At 37.7% G+C, this 25,223-nt stretch overlaps 2 protein-coding genes across 6 annotated transcripts; both read right to left on the bottom strand.

Annotated features, from left to right (window-relative positions):
* Window positions 1-86: 86 nt before the first annotated feature.
* dync1i1b (dynein cytoplasmic 1 intermediate chain 1b) lies at window positions 87-9,392 on the bottom strand. 5 transcript variants are annotated; one of them, XM_055210027.2, is made up of 17 exons: window positions 9,181-9,392; window positions 8,405-8,529; window positions 8,192-8,306; window positions 7,231-7,372; window positions 6,704-6,763; window positions 6,404-6,519; window positions 6,161-6,247; window positions 5,904-6,066; window positions 5,669-5,768; window positions 4,393-4,518; window positions 3,895-4,041; window positions 3,637-3,750; window positions 3,413-3,546; window positions 1,659-1,803; window positions 1,374-1,514; window positions 1,003-1,128; window positions 87-858 (listed from the first exon to the last, which is right to left on the bottom strand). In XM_055210027.2, exons 2-17 carry the CDS (start codon window positions 8,510-8,512, stop codon window positions 748-750), a joined length of 1,935 nt encoding a protein of 644 aa, XP_055066002.1. In that variant the 5' UTR covers window positions 8,513-8,529; window positions 9,181-9,392; the 3' UTR covers window positions 87-747. The 5 variants fall into 5 exon arrangements, with proteins under 5 accessions (XP_055066002.1, XP_055066005.1, XP_055066004.1 ...); XM_055210030.2 differs by having other exon boundaries at window positions 7,231-7,288; window positions 9,181-9,389; XM_055210029.2 differs by having other exon boundaries at window positions 7,231-7,321; window positions 9,181-9,388.
* Window positions 9,393-9,894: 502 nt separating this feature from the next.
* Window positions 9,895-24,855, bottom strand: tbc1d31 (TBC1 domain family, member 31). The gene is made up of 22 exons (XM_055210026.2): window positions 24,694-24,855; window positions 24,423-24,569; window positions 24,205-24,320; window positions 23,934-24,112; window positions 23,700-23,848; window positions 23,462-23,621; window positions 22,392-22,592; window positions 22,149-22,307; window positions 21,985-22,064; window positions 21,760-21,906; window positions 16,745-16,878; window positions 16,541-16,674; window positions 16,256-16,435; window positions 15,925-16,157; window positions 13,644-13,796; window positions 13,417-13,552; window positions 12,957-13,049; window positions 12,723-12,863; window positions 12,349-12,543; window positions 12,078-12,231; window positions 11,832-11,933; window positions 9,895-10,428 (listed from the first exon to the last, which is right to left on the bottom strand). Exons 1-22 carry the CDS (start codon window positions 24,765-24,767, stop codon window positions 10,283-10,285), a joined length of 3,213 nt encoding a protein of 1,070 aa, XP_055066001.2. The 5' UTR covers window positions 24,768-24,855; the 3' UTR covers window positions 9,895-10,282.
* Between the last annotated feature and the right edge of the window lie 368 nt (window positions 24,856-25,223).

The raw sequence follows: 25,223 nt of genomic DNA, 5'->3' as shown, positions 1-25,223 counted from the left end.
TGAAACATTGTGAAATTATATCATATTTATATTTAAACTTTTGATTATTTGCAATTCTGCACAAATAACGGAAGATTAAAACAAAATGAGAGACACGATGACCTTTATTGAGGACGCAACGCTTTACAGTAGCATTATTATGCACTTATTTCCGTGTTGGTGTCATTTATACACACATACAAAATTAAAAGGTAAAATGCTTAGTAGTATGCACATTCATGACAGCATAAATAAGCTGTGATGTAATACTTTTTTACATAATGGCATATACTGAGTATCCATTTACACATTTACATTTATGCATTTGGCAGAGAAGGTATACATTTTATATCAGAATGTGTGTTCCCAGGATTCGAACCCATGACCTTCTCTATTGCTAATGCAACGCTCTGAGTTGTACCATCCGGGAGTATCCAAATATAAATGTGTCCATTTACTAATTTAAAGTAAGTTAAAATATCAAATGAGGTTACGATTCTGCTGTTACAGTAAGATCACACAGGCTCATTCTTATACAATCATTTCAAGCCTTTAATTTACATTAGCTTAAGCTTTTTTCCACCTGTGTGTTATTGCTAATTAACACCCATGCTATAAATAGACTTTGTAGGCAAAAAAGATCTGCAATCACAGCAGCGTGGATGTGTGATTCAGTTTATTTCTGGCATCTGTTCTGGCAAATCTTTACTTGTCTCACTGAATGTAAACGTGAGTGCGTGTATGTGTTAAGGTATGCGTGTGTGGCTCTCAGGCAGTCAGTTCCACAATTCGTTCCTCCTCTCCATCTCGGTTTGCCCGGATCTCCATAAGAGTATGGGCAAATTTGCTCCAGTCTTCCGTATGGGGCGCAGCTAACTTCTGAAATAGAGATTTCATATAACCAACCTCAGTCAAAGGTAGACGAGAAAAAGGTCAATGATTTGAAATGTATCCTTGACTAGCGCAGTGCTTTGAGCTGTCTGTATATTCATCCAAATGTTAAAGTTATTTCTGTACTATTACCTCTCCTACGTCATAGATCCAAACACGGCCTTCTGAATCACCCACTGCTACCTCTCTGCCCCCTGATGCCCATCTGACCCGGTTTAGAGCACATCCCCCCTCCACTGTCACACTTGCAGATGGCACCTGGTACACACAGAAAATATTGATATAATAACATTGTGTTGGTGAAATATACAATTTAACTGCCATCTGTATTTAACTCAAGCACACACCTGCAAAGGATGTGTCAACAAGGAAGGGCATACAAGTGTGATATTAGTGCATAATGAAATTTTGCAGTATGGGATAGGCTTTCAAATTATTTATCACAGAAGATAGAATGAATGTTAACTAAAAATATAACAAATGTTTAATCTAGTCCTTCTGACCTCTGTGTAGTTGTTGAGGTTCCAAAGGTCCAGGCGACCCATGCCATCTACTGTAGCAAAGACGGCTGGATGTACAGGAGACCACATCACATCATACACATAGTCTGCGTTGTCTTCAAAGGAATAGAGGGGCTTGTTATGCTATGCAAGTGAAGAGAAGAAAAGAAATGGCATAGTTACATGTAATATACATAGACTTTTAACAGGGTATTATAAAATGATAAAAATGTGTGCATTTGCAATACATTCACAAGCTCGCATGACACAAGCCAAAGCAGCTCTTACTTTGGTCGACCACAGTTTGACCGTCCAGTCAAAAGAGGAAGTGGCAAAGAGATGGGAGAAGTCGACTGGACCCACAGCGTTATGGCAGCTGATTCCAGTCACAGGACCCTGATGCCCATCATACATTTCACCAATACCAGCCTTACTGCATAAGACAAAACAAGCAGGAGCTGGGAATTAGTGAATTGCTATTTTGTGCCTGTACAGACGTAGATGTGTATATACTTGATTTAATTAGTTTTGCACTATAAATTTGCCCTGCCTTCAATTCTGTGTCTTTTGTCTCTCAACACCTCCTAGGCTGAGTGACGCATGTAGTGTAATTGTTTTACACTGAGCCTGATGTAACATTAAGGTAGGCATAGCAGCTGTGTTCATCATGCGGGCTACAACAGGTACCTTTGTACTGCATGATTGTTTTCGGTCTCCTGTTCTCCTAAAGTTAGTTTATGCTTTTATTCAGATTCATGTTTATACCGCGAAAAGGCCTAAAGTGTTTTTTAATCTTACACCAAACCCTAGACTGAGTATTTCACTCATAGGAGCGGTTTAACGGACAGGGCTTATCCTAGTATAAGACTAAAATGCATGTTTGAGCTGCCGTAATTTCAAAACACCTTGCACTGGCACCCCTTAACATATATAAATAGTCCTATTGTTTTATCTCAATATGGCACAAGTATTGTTTTTTGTAAAGTTTGTTTGTAAAAACTACTTAAATGTCCTTATTTTACTAACAGGATTCCCACACCTTGGTTAACTTCAAATTCAAGGACTTTTCAAGGACTTTCCAGGTCCAATACCCTCAAATTCAAGTACTAAATGTGGGGGCACACATTTCAAGTGAGAGCAAGGTTACATCGGCTACCTTTTAAGATATATTGTTACAGTTCCCTTTCGGGGGAACTTGCGCTGCGTCACTGCGGTGACACTTTGGGGATGCCTCCAGGGGTAAGTGCGTCTGAATGTTTATATCAAATTCAACCAATGGTGAGGCTTTACAACAAAGACAGGGTGACGCGGAAGCCAGGAAGTATATCGCTATCTGAAATATTGCCAAAGATGGCGTTACAGGGACGCAGGAAGTATGGCAAGGGAGACGCAGCGTCTCGTTCCCTTCTCAGGGAACAACAGTTACATACGTAACCCGAGAGATTTTCATGTGCCAAACACAACTACGCAAAAAGGCATTTGGATATGAATCAACATTGGCATACAGAAGATATAAACATTTAAAGCGAACAGTTTAACATGTGTGCGTAAAAGGCTAGACATTTTATATTATTATCCTACACTACACAGGGAATAATATGAATTTTTTTCCAGATAACTTCTTGCATAAAATAGATTCAAGCACTTTCAATGACCTGTTTCTATGTATGTATATTTTCAAAAACTTCCCAGGGCCTTGAATTTTTCCCCCTAGATTCACAAACTTTCAAGGACCCGTGGGAACCCCGAACTAAGGCCTAGTCCTGGAATAATCTAAACCCTGCCTTGGAAACTGCCCCAAAATGTTATGATCCCACCTGGGTATACACCGATCAGATTATTTCCCCCTTACATCAACTTTTTTGACACACAATCCTTGAGAAAACTCAAATACGGATGTCACCCAAACTGGGAAGGTTTAATAATTGAGAGAAAAGGTATGGCAGGACAACACTAGACGTATTAGTATGATGTTCATGGGCGTGTCCGTGGGAGTTTTTAATGAAGACTTTATTAAATGTTCTCTTCCTGAAACAACTGACCTTCCATGGCGGGATGCTGTGTAAACTGTGCCCTCCTCACTTCCTACCACAAAGTTATTGACATCACCTGCAGGGAAGGCCATACAGGTGACTGCTACAGGCTTTGACTTGTTGTAGATCAGCTCCATACTCTCCTGTTATTCACAACAGACATGATAAACTGTTTAATATCAGTCGAAGAATAAGTTAATCTGTCTAAATGTATTTGTGGTTTATAGGTGCACCTGAGGCTGTGACAGCATGTCCAGACTCCAGGAACACATCTTGCCATCTGTGGATACTGTGATCAGGTTGTTAGCATTTTGTGTACCGACAACATTCACACAGTATATGGGATGCTGTAGAAATATGAAAAGTAACACTTGAAATTTAAATGTAAGAAATAAAATTCATCTTCAGCTGTACCTAATGTTTTTTTGTCATCTAGAGTTATTTTCTAAAGGAACATGATATTATTGATATCATTGTTGTGTGGTTCTTACAGTATGTGCACTAGCGGACAGTGGTGACCTTTGCACTGGCGTCCTTCTGTGGCTTCGATTGTCCCACAGTGCTATCTGCCCTGAGTAGGTCCCTCCTATCACCAGGTTAGGATGAAACTGAGCAAAGCCCACTGACATCACAGAGGACTATTAGGAAAAGCCAAATAACATGCTGTTGATCATAATTAACAGTGATTATGTTAATGGTTCATGTTAATGAAAAGATGACTTCAGCTTGCTCTCCAACAAGTATCTCAAGGTCAATAAACAGAAAATGCAGACAACACGCTGAACAACAACAAAAGTGATTTTATCAATGTTCTTACTATCTGTACATTTTAACTATTCAGGACTTTTTATTAAAAATGTATGTTAATCACATTCTGTGTAATAATAACTTAAGACTTATATAGCGCCTTTCATGGTACACAAGGTTGCTTAAAGATGTTATATTCTAAAAATGTAGCATTTTTAAATAAAAACAACTAGATTTCAAACCTGACAATGAAATATGTACTCTGGGGTCGTCCTTTTAAATTTTATGTTCCAGACGAGCACAACTCCATCCGGCTCATGAGGTGCATCCTCATTAGTGTTGTATGAGGCCACTAACAATTCAGGATACTGCAAAAACAACAAGCAACATAAATAATCTTGGTATTATCTCCCTTTTTGTGGTTGTATCAAACATGTGATGAACATATAGTATATTCTTTACAATTAAAGAGCTCCGATGCAAAAGCCTGTAAGTGCGTCTGACACGTTTTCTTATAAATAAGCACTGCCAACAAACCGGTATTAATAAATGACCTGAGGCTGGGATTTGAAGCAAAAGTATTTAATGAACGTTTAATGGGTGCATTCAGTTAATATAATTATCTCGCTTTTGGCGTTTAGAGGCTTTTGCAACTAACCTCCTCAATTGACATATGGACCTAACACTAAATAATGTCTGGATTGGTGGTCATTATGCTCTGTCTAATGTGTATAGGGACTATGTATGCCTACATTTAAAAAAGTACGAAAGAATTTAATTTAACAATTAACATTGGACAGGGCATTTTGAACACATAAATGAACAACACATTTGTGAGTTTTTGTTTTTGGAATATCCAGTACTGCGCAAAAGTCTTAGGCCACCACCACCAGCTTTGTTGTTTTAGCAAAGTTTTAATATCATCCATATTTATTTTTCACTCTTTTTATAAAAATACAAACAGAAATTACAGGACATATCTGTACACAAAATTAAAAACAAAACCATTTTCAGAACTAAATGTCTTCTTTAGGTATCATTCAGTATTTAGTGTGACCTCTCTTGGCACAAAACACATCTTGAGCTTTTTTGAGGAGACTGAATTCCTGAAGTCATTCGATTAGAAATTAGGATTTAATTTTTATTTAGGTGTAAGAGATCCTGCAGTTTCCTGCTATTGCTCAAGTGAAAGCGGAGTTTACCCTAAAAACTTGACACTTCAGCTTATACTTTTATACTGTTTTATATACTACAAAAACATTTCATGTATTTTCTGGTTGTATTTTAATAAAGAGACTGAGAAATAATTATATATGATCACTATACAATTGCAAAAACAACAAATCTAATAGTAGCATGGTGGCCTAAGACTTTTGCACAGTACTGTATATATATATAGATAGGTGTTCCTCTGACATCAAAGCTAACAGACATGAATCAAAAGCCACACAGTTAATTGGGTCTATACTGCAATTTCCACCTTTTGTTAGTAATGTTGTTATGAACAATGTAATGTACCTGTGGCGACCAATCGAGGGATGTGACAACTCGATGTTTGGACCAATGTTCATCATAGAAATGTCGATTAAAGGAGAGGTTTGATCCAGCTTGCATGTCCCTAATAATATATAACAAAACAAAATTTTGCATCATGATACGATGTCATATAATGAATGACAACATTATTATTGCTGTACTGTATTTGACTGGGATTCTTTTTGACTGTTAAGCTGTGTTAAGACTCTGTTCTGACCCTTCTTTGTCCTCCATATCACGCCCACTGTAGTCAAAGAAAATGTCTGTGTCCTCAGCCAGGGCTCTCTCTACTACACGGATGCTTCGATCAAAGAAAAACAGGAAGTCTTCTGAATGAGTAATCTGCTCTTTCTCCTCACTGGTCAGTTCTCTGGGATGAACTAAGACACACAAACAAGTTCTGTGTGATGTCCCGTTGTAACACTTCTGTTAAAACATAATTGATTTTAAACAAATCATTTGAATTATTCTTGCCTTTCTCAGTCTCCCGAGAGATCTCCTCCTCTGGATGTTGTGGCACCGGCTCAGGTTTGGTCACTGATAGCTCCTCATCTTCTTCCTCTGTGGTAAATACAGGTAATTTTGTGTATGAGGCCAGTATAATAGCATGTGTTTTATAAGGTCATATTCATATGTAATTTAATTTGTATGGATAGATAAAAAATTCTATATTATCCTCTTCATTTTTAACAAAATGTTTATCTTTTTCACGTTTACCTTCAGACTGATCAGGTGCGACAGGCGTTTGTGTCTCTTTAGAGTATGTCACCAGTTCTTTTGGCATGAAGTCAATCTGAACAATTTTTGATGCTCCAAGCCTTTGCATCCTGCACCTAGGAAAGCAAGTAAAGATGTGACAATTTGAGTGTGTTGTTTTTTTTGAGTTACTTAGGTCCTTTCTTTCAATGACTGCATTTCATACACATAATTTTCTGATTCCCATATTTCAATTTTGAACACTACATAATCTAAAGATACTGTGGGGACAGTATCATCTTGTAAAGAAAGCAGTCTCACCCATGCATAGAATCTGCAAGAAGCTGAAGAGCTGAAGGGTCAGTATCCCATTGTAATGTCCTATAGAATTCACAAGAGTATATGACATAATGGTTAGGAGAGATAACAGCCAACAATAACCATCTTTTTTTAGTTTGATAAAATCACAGTAAAAACCAAATCATGGTAAAAACATAACCTCAAACACTGATGAGTGATTCATCAACGAATGCCAAGTCCTTACAACAATGATAACATTAACATTTCTCCTTACCGATATCTGATGTCCCCATCAAAAGATGTAGGGAAAGGAAAAACATACTTAGAACCAATTGAAATGCCACATGGGCAAAAATAATAACTGTTCAAAAAAAGACATAAATCGATAAGCAAAAAAGAAAATATTGCATTGTCTGTCATCACCTTCATGTCAACGTTTTTAGATAATTCCAGAACAGATATCAAACACAATCTTACTCCCATATACATCCATAGATAAAAGAAATATCAAGATATTGTATAAACAATTACACTTGCATATGTCATACCTTTCCACTGTCCCTCCATCTATGGACTCCTGACTTCCAGTTTCACTGGGCGGACTCACTGATAGCGAAGAGGGAGACATAGGGGTTGGGACTAAATAATGAAAATAACAGGTATCCCATGTTAAAAGCTGCAGCGGCTGCACTGATGATCAGCAGTGGCAGACACAAGCAAATCAAAACAAACAGAATTAATTGAAATGGTTAAATTATAAAGAAATAAAATACAAAAGGAAAAACAACAGGAGAAATAGTCAAATGAAGTTTAGTTCTCTTCAAAGCTGTATAAGCTACATATAAAATTATTCTCAATTCTAATAAATTCATCTTTAGAGTTAACATATTATTGCAATCTCACATAGCAGTTGTTACATTAACATTAATCGTCAATTTGTCATCTTAAAAATCTGTTTTTGTTTGCCAAGTTATGGTAGTAAACAGGCCAGCCAAGCTGTAAATATCAGGAGTTTACGAACTGTAATGTGACATTTTTATATTCATAAAATAAAACTGTACTCTTGTTTTGGAGATGAAAAATTAAATGCAAATATGAATTCATGATGACATTCAAGCGAAACATATTTAGATCGAGCAAAGCCTTATAGATAAAACAAGCCATTCTTGCACAAATAATCAAAAACAATGCACATAAACACAAAACAAAATGCTAAGTACTTTAAATTGGTAAAACCCAGCAATATCACATTTAGTGCTATAAATGCAGTGCGCAACTGAATAAAGCATTAACCCCCTTTTAAATTAAATCCCTTCTTTATTTTCAACAACCAGTTATGCACAAATAAAGCATTGAGCTCTAAGGGTGCTAAATAAAATAAATGTTCTGCTTTGCATGATAACAACTCCTAAGAAAATCATTTTATCCAAGCAGGTGGCATGCACAATCGAAGAATGTGACTCAAACATGTGCATGCACAGACACAGGTGTAAGTTTTGTATCAGGTACCTAAAGGTGGTTCTGGTGAAATTCCAATACTCTGCAACAAAGCTTCTGTTTCTCGTCTCTTTCTGTCTAGATCTGAGTCTTCTGACACATTCTCTGCTCTCTGTAGCATCTCGGACTGCATCACAGGTCAACGATTGACTTTCAAGCACATAATGATTGAAAAATTTATTTGCAGATATAATGATGAATACATTGCAGGAAAATAGCACTTACTTCTTTCTTTTTTCTCTCTTCCTCCTTTTTCTTCTTTTCCTCTCGAATCTGGGCTAAGCGCTGTTTTTTGCGCTCAAGCTCTGCTTTCAGGTCACTTCTGTCAGACATCTTCAATGTGATTTAATCTATGTGTAATACAGAGAGTTTTTGTTTAATGTTACCAGTCAAGCATGAATGTTGTTATTCTTTAAAATACAACACATCTAATCCCAAACAAGTCAGGTTTCCTTGGATAGGGTCACAAAGGTCATATTTTAAGGCCCTCTTTAATGTGTGTTGTACAGTGGTGTAATATTTCTTTATCAAATGCATAACTGACCTGAATTAGACATGGGATCATATAGCCTATATGGTGAATCAAATCTTCTGTTGGAATGTAAAGATCTACATATTTGGCTTAAAATCAATGAATAAAATTGTACATCTAACTTGATCCAATAATCTAATTGACACATCTAATGGATGATATTACAACTGCAACTTCATGAACACATAATATCATAAAAAACAGAAGCGTTTATTTTAAAGCACACTATGCAACAATATTTATTTTGTGAAATAACAAAAAGCGAAGAGATTATAAAGGCTTAAATCTAAATGCCTATTATTTTTTTCTTAAGATGTTTTACTGTCATTTTAAACAATAACAAAGGTCACACAACAGACAGTGCAACTAAAATATAATCCAGTTGAGTAACATTTTATTAATGAATGCATCAATCCTGTTCGCAACAAAGACTGTTTGATGCTTATATAATTTAACAGTTTTACTATACCGTAGTCTGTTTATCTCGAACCCAGTCAGACTCAGGACTGTCTCCTATATTGTCTTGCGTAAATGCAGAAATCGGTGGCTATAAATCTAAACAAAAGCATTAAAATCTAAAGGAAAACACAAAGCATCACCGGTTCACTTCTCCAATCTCATCAGCACCCGAAGCCGGAAGTGCCCGATTCTGATACGTCATCATCGCCTCCCAGCAACAGCAGGAAAAGCGACACACGCTAACACGACAGCTGTGGTTAAAACTTGGCCATGATCTTTTTTGAGAAACATTATGAAAATTTTACAATCCCTGTAATGTAATTTTTTTGGCTGCGAAGTATTTTATATACAAATGCAAGACTGAGTTACTCCCCATTTTCGAGATATTTTAATTTACACCAAATTATTATTAGTTACTTCCAGTAACAAAAATGCTACTGTGCTCACTTTTTCGTGTTTACATAATATTTTTTTCATGAATTCAGTTATATACTGTTTCTGGCTCTTCCTTTCTATTTTTGTTGATTTGTTGTTGTCTTCACATTTGTATTCTTTAAGTAACTATCTAATAAAAACGTAATAAACGGTCTACGTTTGTTCAAACCTATAATGGCCATAATATTATTTAGGTAGGCGGTTTGCTTGATTTGGGATAAACATACTTGTATGGATTTAGCAAATATTTTTATTCAAAGCGACTCACTGGTGATCAAATCAATCAACACATCAATTTAAATACTCATGAACAGTTAAAATATTTTTATTCTGAAATTGTCAACACATTTTTACTGTTACATACAAAACCTAAATGAAAATACAAACGACAGCGTGCTTTAACAAAATATCCATTTAGAAATTTATGAATTTAATTTCACAAAAATACATCACACAAAATAAAAATAATTTAAACACTTAAAAAACAACATATAAATAACAACTTTACACTGATAGTGGCACTTGAAAGGTCTTAAAGCTAAAACACTTTGCTTTTACAACCAGCAAAGAATTAGTGTCATTATAAAAAAGAAAAACATTATCATCTAAAAACAATTTCATAAAAATCCTCTTTAATGTTTATGGATCCACTCGTACTAGTCCTGTACTGCTGGTGGTCAGTGAGATTGTATGGAGCTGTTTGAGGGTGAGGTGAAGTCAGTCGCTCTGGCCCTGTTAGCCAATTTCTTCCTCAGTTCTCTGATTTCTTGCATTAACTCCCGCTCCTTACAGTCAAGCTCTCCTCTGCCACGATCCAAAGAAACTAAAAAGAAAGTTAAAGTGTGTAATTGCCTTCAGAAAGCATACAAAAGCTTAGTGTGAAGAATAAGATAATAATTTGTGACCCTGCCCCTAAAAACTTTAAAGGCGGGCCGGTGTCTTCTTTTTTTTTGAGGGCGCACAATGCGAAGTTCGTCACAACATGTATATAGCCCGTCATGTTTGTGGTTAGTAATTTCAAAATATGTGTTCGGCGCGTCGAGTGAACCTGTGTGCATCACGTGTCTTGTCAAAATAAGTGCCTGCTGCAGATTCGTCTAAAGGGTTTATGATAAAAGAGACGATCGCATTTGCCCGATACTTGCATAATCTCATGCGTAATCAGAGTTTACTGTTAAAGGAATAGTCTACTCATTTTCAATATTAAAATATGTTATTACCTTAACTAAGAATTGTTGATACATTTAAAAGAGGAACTATATTTTATGGCGTAATAGCACTTTTGGGAGTACTTCGACTCGCCTGAAAAGTCCGCTTCCCTTCTCAATCTTATAATGGGAGAGAGAGGGTGTTACTGCGCCGAGTCGAAGTACTCCCAAAAGTGCTATTACGCCATAAAATATAGTTCCTCTTTTAAATCCGCTTAGAAAAGCGCTACGTTTTATTTTGTACCCCCAAACTTGCTCGTATAACTACTCGTCTTAAATAGGAAAAACGTTGATGTGTTTGGTCACTTCTAACTTTATCTCTAAATGGTACAATTGAATGAATGGGGCTAAGCTAAATGCTATCGAAGCGTTGCAGCGCGCTCCAGCGTTTACGTGCACGCACACAGATGATAGAGGGATGTATCAACAATTCTTAGTTAAGGTAATAACATATATTAATATTGAAAATGAGTAGACTATTGCTTTAAGGAAGTGTCTACCGTGTATTTTGGGAACGTGAGCGTCTCTTTTTATCATAAACGCTTTAGACGTGTCTGCAACAGGCACTTATTTTGACAAAACACGTGATGCACATGGTTCACATGAGGCAAAAAAAAAACACATGTTTTGAAAACACAAGCAACACACATAACACTCATATTTTGAATTTGCGCCCCTCGGAAGAGCAGTTACGAGCCGTCCACCACTGAAAAACGTACTGATTTATTATTTTCTACATAAAATAATCATACCAAAACATTGTTAAAATATAACCTTGATATCTTATTAATATTGAAGGAGTAAAAGTAAAAAAATTGAAATCATAGTGCAATTAATGATTTAAATCAAACTTGGATGTTCCTAATCTCATAATCAGATTGAGACTTTAGCCTGAATTTCACAGATAGGGTCACATTTAACTTCTATACTAAAAAAATCTTGACACATGCCCATGCTATTTTTTGGGTGAACTATTTCTTCAAGATGCAAGTAAAAACAAATCCCTCATAACACTCACAGCATGAAGAATCATTGGAGACAGGGTGATAGTTCATGGTGGTGGTGTGCAGCAGCCCTCTGGATGAGCGAGGAGATCTGAGCCTCTTTTCCTTCTGATGATCTACAAGCACAAAAACTTCATGTCAACACCTTACAACTGAAGAGCTTGAAACCGCCACCAGATAAGTTTATTATGAAATGTTAGCATGTATAAGAAATTCTTTATTAGACCAAGTATTTTTTTGTGCAAATCATTTAAACTCACACAGTGAATCCACAAGATCCTTTTGTAATTTGTTGTAATGTTGCTTAGCCTCTTCTGTTTCCTGAAAGATAAGTGACCTCCGTTGGGCATTTACAGCGGCGGCCACCAATCTTTCCTCTTCCAGTTCAGCTCGTTTTGCTACCACATCATCCCACTGAGACCGAAGGCAGAGTTTTAATAATGTTTCCAATGTGAATGATATTATCAATTAACCATCTATATCTACTTGTAACATAACAGAAAACTAACACTTAGCGAGGTTATAACGTACCTGCTTTCCCTCCACTTCCTGCATTAGCCGGACTACATCTTCTTCCTTAGCACGTGTTTGCTTGCTGAGGTTCACCAGCTGCTCTTTTTGCTTTTCTTGCTTCTCCTCCGCTCTGTCGAATCGCTTGATCATCTCAGCCTGCCAAGCAACATCCACCTTTATCTGTCCAGCCTCCGCCAAAGACTCCTCCAGTATCTGACAAAGTATAAGTGTCATCAAAACTTGATTCAACCATCAACTACACCAACAAGTCAGCTTTCAAGGAGAAAGCAAGGAAAAGGGAACAGGGTGGAGTGAGATGTTTGAAAGAGATAATAATCTACATTTATTCAAAAAAGTGTCATCGTCAACCAAAGGTAACTAGTAGGACATACATTTTTGTTTGTCTGATTAAGATCGGCATCTGTCTGAATGAGGCTTTGAAATGTGGAATCTTCCATCTCAGCCTTGCGTCTCCGTGTTTCCAACTCTGCTCTCACCTCCTGACTCACACGCTCTTGCTCCATGACCATTTCCTAGTAGACAAAACATGATAATGATCAGACAGGATATGTACATTCTGGATAAACTGTCAAAAAAATAAGATCATGGTTTCTCTCTTAGCCAACCTGTTCAAACAGCTGTTTCTGTGCATTCAGCTCCATCTGTCTCACTTCTATATCATGAACAGCGGCAACCGTCTCTTGATCTCTGAGGGCCATCTAAATTAAACAAAAATCACACAAAATATCTCCAATAAATCTTCACAAATGACCCTTTTCCACCTTCCTAAATAGTGCTCAAAATCTGACAAAAGATCTGTCTTTTTAGTCCTGTACTACATGTACATACTATGTACTTATTATTTATTACTATATTAGGGACCTGCTTATTTTATTATTTTGTACTATTATTTGTGTGTACTATTCATTAATGGCAATAAATAATAAAATTATGGAATAAGACATATGGGCAGGATAATGTAATGTATGCTGTCTTTGACCAATCAAAAAATGACAGTTCCACGGTGCTGTCCAATAAAGTTTCATTACATAATAGTAAAATTCAAAACAAAAAGAAATACAAAACCTTTCTCTGAATCTCATCATCAAGTCTTTGCAGCTGTATTGTGCGCTGATCTTGCTGGTGCTTAAGAAAACGTCTTCTTGTAGAGTCGATCAGGTTGTGTTCCTTCACCTTCAGCTCACGCTTCATAGCAGCTAATCTGAAGAAAGGAAATCAAGTCAGGTGAATTGATCATGAACTTGCAAAACTGAACTTAATCTGAAAAGTCTCAAATATGGAGACAGACAGACCTGGCTCTTTGCTGTGCAAGTTTATTCTCCTCCTCTTGTAGGATCCTTCGACGTTGTTCCTCTCCTTGCAGTAGCAGCTCCTGCTGTTTGTACCAGGCCTCAAACTCAGCCTGCTGTCTGACTGCCTCAGCATGCAGCTCCTGAACCTCCTGTCTGTATAGACAAACATAAAGTTAAACATTTTTACAAAAGGTGCCCAGGTGTTTTCCATTTCCCAAGGACATAAAATTTTCTTTCAAAATGTTTAAATCATGCCATGCCATGGCTGCAAGATTTTATTAGATTATCTGCCAAAAAAAACAACTATACTTTCAGACACAAAAACCGGAATGAGTATATACAGGGTTTTTTAATTGGCATCAGTATTCAGAAACGTTTACATCATGTTGCATCCGCACTGATAGATGTCAATATAAAGTTACAGGTTTCCTAAGATGATAAACTTGAGGCAAAATATGTAATTTAAGCCCATTAAGCCTGGAATACACTGCAGGATCTTTGCAGGACATAACCACATCACACTGTGCGACATGGATCGTTGTGTACAACAAGCATGTAGACTGTACGATGATAACACAATGCTTTGACGGCTGCATCACACGTTAGCGCAACGTTAACAGCATGCGCTACTGGTAAACAAATACCAGTATGCAGGTCGTAGTAGCAAACGCATTGTACATTGATCATAAAACTATCAAAAAACTATCGTAGACTGTCTTTGGATGCAAGACCGGGAAAAACTGCCTTTTTTGAACCTCTCTCACTGTACGACACAGACGAAATCGCGACGATTATTTCATGATGCCATCTTTCGTCTGTGACAGCCAAAAATCGTGCCATGTATCCCGGGCTTTAGAGGTAGACAACAGCGTAGCTTGATGATGCTGTGAAAAAATGTGGAGCGATACGAGTTGTAGTCTTCAACTTCGCTGTCAATAGCAATCGACCTGACAGGACTGACAAATCATGCCCACAATATGGTTTCATAATGTACCGGTACATCATGGCTTAATAGTACTTTTACTAAATGTATTGTAGTTGTTTTGTTGTTAGTTAAATATGTACTTTTATCTTCTTTTATGGTGACTATTACCATCTGTCTAGGGACTACAGGTGAAAAATAGCCATATATACATTAAATGACATATTTGTCCTAAGGTTGTCATTTTATTTTAACCCCCACTCTAGCCTAAACCAAAACTTTTACTACTTTTACTAAAATGGTTGTTTTTACTAAAATGGTTGTTTTTACTAAACCATTTAGAGTATAAGCATAACTATGGTATCACTAGAGAGAAGACACTTCATTTTCCAGGTTTCAAAATTATTTTAAGTAAAAAATTAAAAAAACTTAGAGAGGCTAAAGTACTTTGGAATAAAACTTGTTTTGCATAACATCTTTTTTATTACTAAAAAAACTTAATGATAAATATGTGTGGGAAATCTAGAAATGCAATGATCCAAAAGCCACAAGTCTAAAGAAGTTATGTTTCACGTTTGAGGTCAATAGCCCCAAAGATAAGGTTCTTGCAAGGGTTTTTGGAAGACTAGTGCCTTTTCTAGGTGCCAGTCAGCCCCAAAATAAGTCTTTTGTTTACATGCAAACACGTTCGTTCTTATTATTATTTATCATTATGTTAGTATATAAAATGCAGTTTCTACACCAAGAAATAAAACGTCACACAAAGATCGTTGGATTCGTTATCTAATTGTCATTGGAGGAACGAGCGAGTCAGATGATGTCACGATATTTGACAGCGCTGTTTGGATATTATGTATTATACTACCACCTACCTTTTAAAACAAAGTTTGAACGCGGGTATGGAGGCAAGCGTAATCTCATATACAGTGTTACGACGTAAATAGTCCTCAGACTGTATATTCTATTCTATTACAAGACGTTCATTCATGCGAAATCTGATGTAAACAATGGACAATATATCTATATTTAATGGATTTGTGGACAAAAATAGTCATTGGATGTATTCTATAAGACGGTTTTCATGAGTTATTCACACATCTAAAACAGACTGGAATCGATTCGCGATCGTTATATCAACACAAAGGTAAGCAGTCCCATAGAGCATCTTGTAACTCAAAACAGAGACTGTACACTGATGCTAAACCCGTAGACCTTTTAAATGATGTATAGTAATGTTAATATTATTAATTTTTGTAGACAGTAGGCTATATAGATATTGTTAGCAGCATGACGTGATCCCGCCCCCAAGCTAGTGTGCGTCGAGAGGTTTAAGGTGTACAAATGAATAAAAGTTTGCACCTTTCCCTCAGATATTCCACTTCTTGCTGACGGATCCTCTCACGTTCTTGGGACTGATACTCCACTATGAAGGTGGGGTATTTGTTGAAGATGGGGTACTGCCCGTGTGTCAGGGGTTGAAAGTCACTCAACACAGAGCTGGGATGAACGTCTGCAGGTGTGCTCTCCATCAGCCGATAGGTTTCCTTCAGCATGGCAACAATGTCCAAGCTATTCCGATGATGGAAAAAGTACTACATTGGGAACATTTTCAATAAACAAAAAGATGAAAATCAGAAAGACTCGTCGACATTTTTAATACAAATACAAAACCACATATCTAAAGTAATACCTCAAAGTCCTTCTTGTCAGTACAGAGCAGTAATGGTGCTCTGCAGCAGATTACATAAGCCACCACAGCCATTAGAAGGAAAGATGGGTGATTAGAAAAAACATTGTCAAATAGTTTCAGCCACTCTTCTCTCATTAATACTTCAGAGAACAGCGTTTCCAAAAGTGGCCATGCATACATCTGCAGAAAACATACCATGTGTAAGGCTTTTCATATTATTTGCTTTAAGATACAATCAATAGGGAGATGTTATGTATACATAAATACTTGTGTGAGGTCTTTTACCTGTGAGGTAACGCCACAGGTGACAAAATGCTGAAGTAGCTCTTTATCATGATGTGCCAGCACATTCTCAGCCAAGCTCAGCACATTAAGGGGAGGATTGGGAAAGTATTCGAACCAGTGCTGGCACCAGTTTACTGTAGAAGAACCAGATAGGATTATTTGATGGAATTATTGCTAAAGAGACACACAGTTTTCTTCACCTACCGATGACACTGGACACTACTTCAAAGCAGATGAGAGGATTGTTCTGGAACAACTTGACAAATGGAAAGGCCAGCAGGGGGAGATAATCAGTCTCACCAAAGATGGCCGCCCAGTGAGCAAGAGCAGACAAAACCCTGTCAGGTTACAAGTGAACAGACATGTCATGTGTGATTCTGTAGTCATAAAGGAAAAATAAATTTGAACTATTTCTATTGACATAAATTTAAAGGTGCAGTGTGTAATTTTTAGAAGGATCTCTTGACAGAAATGCAAAATAATATACAAAACAATATTATCAGGGGTGTATAAAGACCTTTCATAATGAACCGTTATGTGTTTATTACCTAAGAACGAGAACTTTTTATCTACATACAAAGAGGGTCCCCTTACATGGAAGTGACCATTTTGTGCCGCCATTATTCTACAGAAGCCCTTAACGGACATTTTTTTTACTAAGTTGTCTCCAACGATGACAGCTTCTCTATGTGCTTCAAAAGCAAGGGGTAAGCAGTGGACTAAAGGGCTCGTTATAGTCGTGCGTAGGTCCTACGGCGTAGCCGCGACAGCGTAGGTTCCGCGTCGATTTTCATTTATACTTTTGCGACGTCCTCCGCATCGACGTGCAAACACACGCGCAAACCACTGGTAGGCAGTATCCACGCGTGTAACCACAGTAGCAGCGCGACCGTCAGAGAAGAAGAAGCTTGACAAGTTAACCCACAAATGAAGAAGAAACAGCAACTTGTTGTGTATGATTTGAGAAGACCAGCAGTGATGGAAGTAAATAAACAGTGACTTTTATTGCAGTTTGAGTTAAATCACTCCTCAACTTGGCTCATCTTTGTTTTCACCATCGCAAACGGAAATACCTATGACTAGGGATGCTCACATTGACCGTTTAACCGTTAACCGAAGGTACGAATGTATGACCGATTAACATTATCAGTTAAAATAAAAAAATATTTGTTAATACATGGTGCGTGTCGTCATGAGCCGACAGACATTTCGCCACTTTTCTATCTTTAATTTGTGAATGTCCTGTAAATGACTGCCCTGACGGTCTGATCATTTGTATGCGTGTTTGGAAGCTGAACGGAGACGCACGCGTGTCCCGGACCATAACACCATATCCCCTAAATATTCCGCTCTACTGTTCAAGCGCTCCACTCAGTCGCTCACCGCCCAAGCAAGCGCTCCGTTAACTTTCCGCTCACGCTAGCAAATAAACCAATTCCCATTCAGATCCCGCTCCGACATAAAAAAAAGTTTTGTAAGCCTAATTGTTTTCTGTACTGACGTTCTTGGATAATTGCATTTAATTAAAGTATTAGCTGATAAATCGCAGTTATGTACAGTTGTGTGTTGGCTATTAGACCTAGTTTAACTGATATGGTGCTCCGGATATAATTCAAATTAACAAATTGTTTCCACGACATCCACGTTTTACTAATTCACAATTTTAAGTAATAATAAATGTAATAAGTAATTACGAAATATTATAATAATTCGTTCCCCAACGAACTATACTATTATATAAATATATTATTTGAAAAAACTAAAATAAATTGAAGAACAATTTCAAGTGCAAAGTGCAAATTTACAGTGCATCAGTAAATACAGAACACAGCTGTGTCTTAAAGAAATTAAAATTAGACAATATTTATGAACCTGTAAATGTACAAAACGAATGCAATACAGAAGGCCATGAGTATTTATTTATGGCATTTTCAATAGTATATTAGTAGCTAAGTTAACGTGTATCTAATATAGTATGAAAACGAATAAATCATTATTTTGGCTAAATTCATCTGGATAGATCTTTTTAGTCAGACTGATTTGTCAACATTTCAGAAGCTTAAATGCTATCTAAAACAACTTACATTTTATCCCGAGTGTTACTTGGTCGAAAATATGTAGTGTAGCAAATGGCTCGGAGTCAGATTGAGGCCATTTGGCATCTGGATCGTAAACAGCCCTAAAATTGTGACTTTAGATAACCCTGTGTCCTGATAACACAATCACCCAGATATCTACCACCTATCAAGGCTGTAAAGTGGGCGACAATTAAAACAAATGCAGTCTTCAAAGGAGGTTCAAAGGGATCCCACCAGAGAAACCTGAGAGCCGTTCGTTCGACGATTGCCAGAGACACAGCTGGGGGCACAGACTATATGTCTGTGATGAAACCACATTTAAAAATCACAATGAGCTGTTTTAATGTATATATATGTTATATCCCTTTACTGCATGATCATGTATGTGTGATGTAACTGTGTGTTAACACTTTAGTTAGATTTTGTTCACTGTAGCATGGTTCATATCTTAGGTATGAAATTATTATTCAACGTGATCTTAAACCCATGTCTTGTCTAGTATCAAATTAATCTACTCTTTATTTCCCAATCATTTCTATGTATCATATTACCATAAGCCGCATCAATGTCATTTAGTATCGATTTGAAGAGTTATGGAAACAAACTTTTATCATAATGCAAATGTGATGTCTGAAAGAACAAAGGCTTGTTTCCCCGCGCACACATTGGTCATACACCCAAAATGGGCTGGGCGTGTGAAAGGTCAAAACGGCCTATCGCCCAAGCCATCAAAGCTTTTTAGCTCATTGCTCATTGAGTTCGCTCAATAGCTCAATTCGAACGATTCGCTCAGTATCTCAGTCAGTGGCTTAGTTCACTCATGAGCGCCCAGTCGCCCGGTTACCCAGGTAACCCGTCAGCGCAGTTTGGAAACTCGCTGAGACTCACCCAGAGTCCCTGGGATTTATCATCTTTTCTCTGAGCCCTGTCCTACTCTTCGGGACAGTCTTCCTGGCTTGCACTTTGCGCTAGAGTTCGGAAAACCACGCGGACCAATCCGCCCTACGAAACAACTTACGGACTTCCATCTTAAACGAACACACCTGGATTCTCTCTCTCTCTCCTTGCTCGCATCGCGAGCATAAGAAACTTCGCACCGCATCACAAAGAGCCAAAGCAAGTATAAACTCGTTTTACTCGCTCATGTTTAAGCTTTACCCCTTATGAAAATTAAGGCGATCCTTAGAGATTATCCGATGGTTTGTGCAGATGTTAAGCAATAGTGCTTTGCCAATCTTTTACTCTCTCTCTCTAGCTCTTTCAATCTTTTCTTTCTCATCTATATTTTATGTTATTGTATGTGTGTATCTTTAGTTATGTCTACTTCATTTTATAGTTAATAAACCGGTTTGCATTTTCATAATTGAATTGTTTCTGTGTTCAATGCTCATGAAAATAAAGTCACTATCTCTGCCTTTTGATCCAGCTACACGCTGCGAGTAGCACTGAATATCAGTGAGAAGGTTAATTTTAAAGGCCATGAAATTAACATTTCTTAGACGTTAATATACGATTATGGATATATGTCTTCGGTGGACGAACATATTAATTAATTGTTATTATTAATTCTGCTACGCCAGGTAAAACCTGATAAACTTGTATAATTAATTACAGTTAATTATACATATTCCCTTTTGAGCTAAAATCTAAGATTCCCTTGGGAATCCCCGTAGTGTTTCGGTCGGAGGTTCATAGTGTTTCAAATAACGTTATTTCCCTCCTCCCGCAAATTCGCTACAGTAGAAATATAGCCTACGCGAGAGCAAATTACAGAACAAAAATGTTTAGCTCACGCGGACCGAACGAAAAGCCGTTAATTAAGCGGACTCTGTAAAATAGAGGACGTGCTGAATCAGTCGAGTCGGCAGATTATCATCAATGTTTATAATGTTCATCGCATGCTGTTGATGAAAAAAATTAATATCTAAATGTCCATGGAAGAGTCAAGTGTTCAGTCAGTTAATACTAAAGGCACCGGCGTTTTTGGCTGAAGCTTCCTCATCCACGGAGCGGAGAACTAGGTTTTTATTTAAAGTGGTTTTAATGCTGGTAAGCAATCAGTTATATTATGGCGCTTTGTATTTGTGTTTATCAGTTAGATTAAAGTAATTTTCATCTTTAAAACTGCATCTAGATGCAGACGACGCTACAGTTATTCTGTCATCTTAGTTTCATTTCTTTCATTTCTATATAAGGCTGGCGACTTCATTAAAACAATATTTGAACTCATTAACTTATTGCTATAGCTTCTCGAACTATCAAATTACCAAAGGGCATACTGGGATGAGCGAGCGTTGCTGCGTATTGAGCGAGCGGAGCGGAAACTTCGGAAATGCGCACTGCGCTCTGATGGAAATATTACCACTCCGCTCCGCTCACATGCTCCGTTCCATAAACATCTTTTTTTTTGCACAAACGGAGAAAAATGACGCAAAAACAAAACTTTCTGAAAAGCATCCTGCTTTAGAAATGACCACTTTGGTAGATGAAACGGAGACAATCTGCCCTTTTTGGATATAATCCTCTGGACTGATCGCGTGCTTTTTAATAAGGTGAATATATTGCGTGAATATCTGATAATGTATGAATCCTGGTTCTGTTGTTGACCTGTCGCTGCTGTTTGCACGTTCAAATTAAATCTTTTGTTTTTACTAGTTCACAGACAACCATCAACTGTATTTTTACTGAATGACAATTTCATATTAAAATCTTATCAGTTAACGGTTAATGTTCGGTTTAGAAGCTACGGTTGTCGGTCGGGAAAATTAACTGATATGAGCATCCCTACGTATGACGCAGTTTTTTACCTGACGGGAGGGTTTCTGGTGTACCAATCACAGCGCTTGCGGTCCGTGTAGAACTGACACGCTGTTAAAATTTTTGCGAGGTGCACGTCAGGCTACACAGAGCTACGGATAGCGTAGAACTTATGCACGACTATAAATTGGCTTAAGCCGTTGGTTGCAATTTGCAACATCACCACTAGATGCCGCTAAAATTTACACACTGCACCTTTAAGGCACGCAAATTTATACACACCGCACCAATATTTGTTTGATACACCTGGGCCTGGTTTCACAGACAAGCATTAAATTCAGCAAGCTTTTATGACATATAAGTAACTTGTTATGTTGTGTCTACCTCTGTAGGCCTCTCTGCAGTTTTTGGCTTTTGATGGGATACCGCTCCTGAAGGCACAGGTAAGCTGAATGCAGGCCTTTGTCGGTCAGACTACTGAAAGCTGCATGATTCTCGGGCAGATGCAACAGAGAGCGCCAAATAAACATCCTGATCGAAAACAGATACATCTTCATAAAGCTGAACACATAAAATCAACTTAATATCAATGTTTCACCACAATGGTACCTGTACTTGGCTGGGTATTCTCCAAATGCTCTCAATAAAGCTTGTAGTCTTTTCTTGTTTAGTCCATTGGGCAAACCATTCTGGAAAAAAACATAATTATAATCAGATTATAGTTTATGATCCAATTTCATTGAAATTATGATCATATGGGGAAAAACCCAAACCTCCTTGTCATCCAGTGCAGAAATAGCAGCCATTGATTGGTTTCTGCGTCCTGATGTTTTGATGGGGTGCTGACCTGCTCCAGTATGTACCTTTACTTTCACTGATGATCCCTCACTGATGTTGCTTTTAGTTACCAGTTTCAACAAAGGCTGGGGAGGCTACAAACACACTTGTAATTATTTTTTTGAAAAGGAAAAACTTAAACATTATGAAAAAAATAGCAGGTTAAAAACAGAATTTACTTTACTGATATCTGGGGCTAGACTTCGCACATCATACACTTTAAGAGCCCCACTGTCCATCACAGCAACAATATGGTGGCCCTTAGGACAAAAGGTTGTTGAGGTGATGGCATCCTCTAGAGATCCTATTTCGAAGAGCTGCTTGCAGGTGTGAATGCAGAGAAAGCGCATAATGCCATCTTGACTTAAAACACCAAGAATCTGACAAGAGATCAAGTAAAGTAGTTAGGTACGCATAGGTTGGCGATCGCCTCATGCGTCTCTTTATAGAGCCCCTCTATAAAAGAAACAGGTTCTTTTAACAGGAAGACGCGACTACCATAGCCATGTTGAGCGTTGAATTTTCCCCATTTTTTATGAGCTGAATTCAAAGATCTGTGACCGGACGTGTCACAAATCGATCATGTTTGGGATGCTTTGGATTGGCGTATACGACAGCGTATTCCAGTTCCTGCCAATATTCGGCAACTTCGCACAGCCATTGAAGAGGACCAACATTCCACAGGCCACAATCAACAATCTGATCATCTCTATGCGAAGAAGATGTGTTGCACTAGGTGAGGAAATAGTGGTCACACCAGATAGGGGCTGGTTTTCAGACCCCCTAATACAGTAAAACTGCACATTTTACAGTAGCCTTTTATTGTGGAAGGCCTAAGGCACACCTGTGCAATAATCATGCTGTCTAATCAGCATCTTGATATACCACACCTGTGAGGTGGATGGATTATCTTGGCAAAGGAAAAGTGCTCACTAACACCGATTTGTGAACAATATTTCAGAGAAGTAGGCCTTGTGTGTACATAGAAAAAGTCTTAGATCTTTGAGTTCAGCTCATGAAAAATGGGGGCATAAACGAAAAGTGTTGAATTTATAATTTTGGTCCATGCAGTGATATATATTGTTATATTCAATATTTTTGGTATTACACAACTCATCTGATATGAATATGAAAACTGACAAAAAAATAACTTAGTCATCATAGCATAATGCATTAGCATTTATGGCCATCTTTAATGACAAAATTAGGCAAGAAGATGTTTTCAATGTTGCAGGCAACTTATGCATACCTGGTTGGATCCACCATCAAAACTATCAGGCAGGAAATCCACATGTCTTACAGTCTTAACTTTAGGAGGCATCTGAATTACTCTCAAGAGCTGTTGGCTCTCCAGGCACCACAAATGCAGTAAGCTGGAACGACCGGCCGCAGCAAGCGTTTTCCCATCTCTATGAAGAAACTACTTGTTAACGTACACATCAGTAGCTGGTGGACCAATTGTTGTGGCGATATCGCAATATTCTTACTTTGTGATGGCAAATGTCCTGTAATGTATCCTGGTCCCGTCTGGAACAGGCAGCTGATACTTGCAAAAAAGTGTGTCGCTCTCCCAAGCAAAAATGGAGTCGTCGCTAAAGCAGCTGAGAATGATGCTGCTGTGTGGTATAAAGAACACCTATAAAACAGCAAAAAACACAAGAATAAGACCCTGATGTAAGTACATATTTGATTAGAGATCAGATTGTTTGGTGCCATCTAACCTTTTGTATGCCAACTGACTGACGAACATTGAGCTTTCTTTTTCGCTGGAAGGTGTCAAGGTTCCAGAGCTGAGCTGTGTCGGAAGAAGTGCTGATGGCGAAGCGGCCTGAACTGTGGACAGACAAGGACGAAATGGCACCCTCGTGACCCCGCATCCAGCTTACTAGTTGTCTGGTATCTGTTATAGAGACAGAGAACAATTATGGGGTATGACAGACAAAAGCCAGGTAAACATTAACATATCACATATGTCAAATCTTCTTTTATTACCTTTATCAAAGCACTTAAGGGAGTAATCGGCAAGAGCAACCAGGAACTCTGATGATCTTCTCAAGTTGAAAGCTAAGGCGGTACATGCTTGACCGGTTTTCTGCACCAGTTTAAATCTGTCCAATGATAGCGTGCAAGTAACAAAACAAATATTTACTTAAAATGGCAAATCAACAGATCAAAATGCTAACAAAGAAAATAAAAACTTCATAATATACCTGTTTCTGCTAATGTCAAACACATAGATATTGCCATGGTGATCACCAGCAAGAAACGACTCTCCTGTTGTGTCAAAAACAACTTGCAGGAATCGCACCGTTTTAGTTTGACGAGCAGACGTGCTTCGGATCACAGTTACCAAAACGCTAGAAATTTATAACAGACATTTAAAAATAAAATCATTCTGAAGTTACTGTAGTGTAACGTTAGTACTAACAGGTGTGATTGAACAAACTCTTCATTAAATGCATTAGTTTTCTGCAAACTTACCCATGTTTTGATGATACTAGTTTTCGGTGCCATATTTTTCCATCTTCTCTGGATCCGATATCTATAACTTGCATTTTGAACGACCCTCTCTGTTTCAAATAAACACCGCGGACTGGCCAGGAACAGCCTCGCGCCCGCCTTACACATGCACTGCAGCGGGAAATTCAGTGATAGCAAGCAATATTCATATATCGATTTAGCATTGATCCACTGTCATACTCGTTATTTAATATTAATCTCATATCATGGTTCACCCCATTAATGGCACAAAATTCGTTTGTGGTAGTATTTGTTCACAGATTGAAACGGAGAATCAAACAGCTACAGGTCGCAGTTACAGGAAGTGACGCATGTAAACAATGTCGGCATTGTGGGTAATGGAGTCAGTTTTTTTTAAATGAACAGAACAAATCAGGTACGATATAAAATCTTGCTACGACCCTACAGTGCATATCTAAAAAAAAAAAACATACATAAAGAACAGAAGAACATGGGGCATGATATACATGGCAGAATAAATAAATAAAAAT

Source organism: Misgurnus anguillicaudatus, chromosome 10 (assembly GCF_027580225.2).
Source record: "Misgurnus anguillicaudatus chromosome 10, ASM2758022v2, whole genome shotgun sequence".
In the NCBI taxonomy this organism is placed as follows: Eukaryota; Metazoa; Chordata; class Actinopteri; order Cypriniformes; family Cobitidae; genus Misgurnus; species Misgurnus anguillicaudatus.
This window is presented reverse-complemented; position numbering and strand designations above follow the sequence as displayed.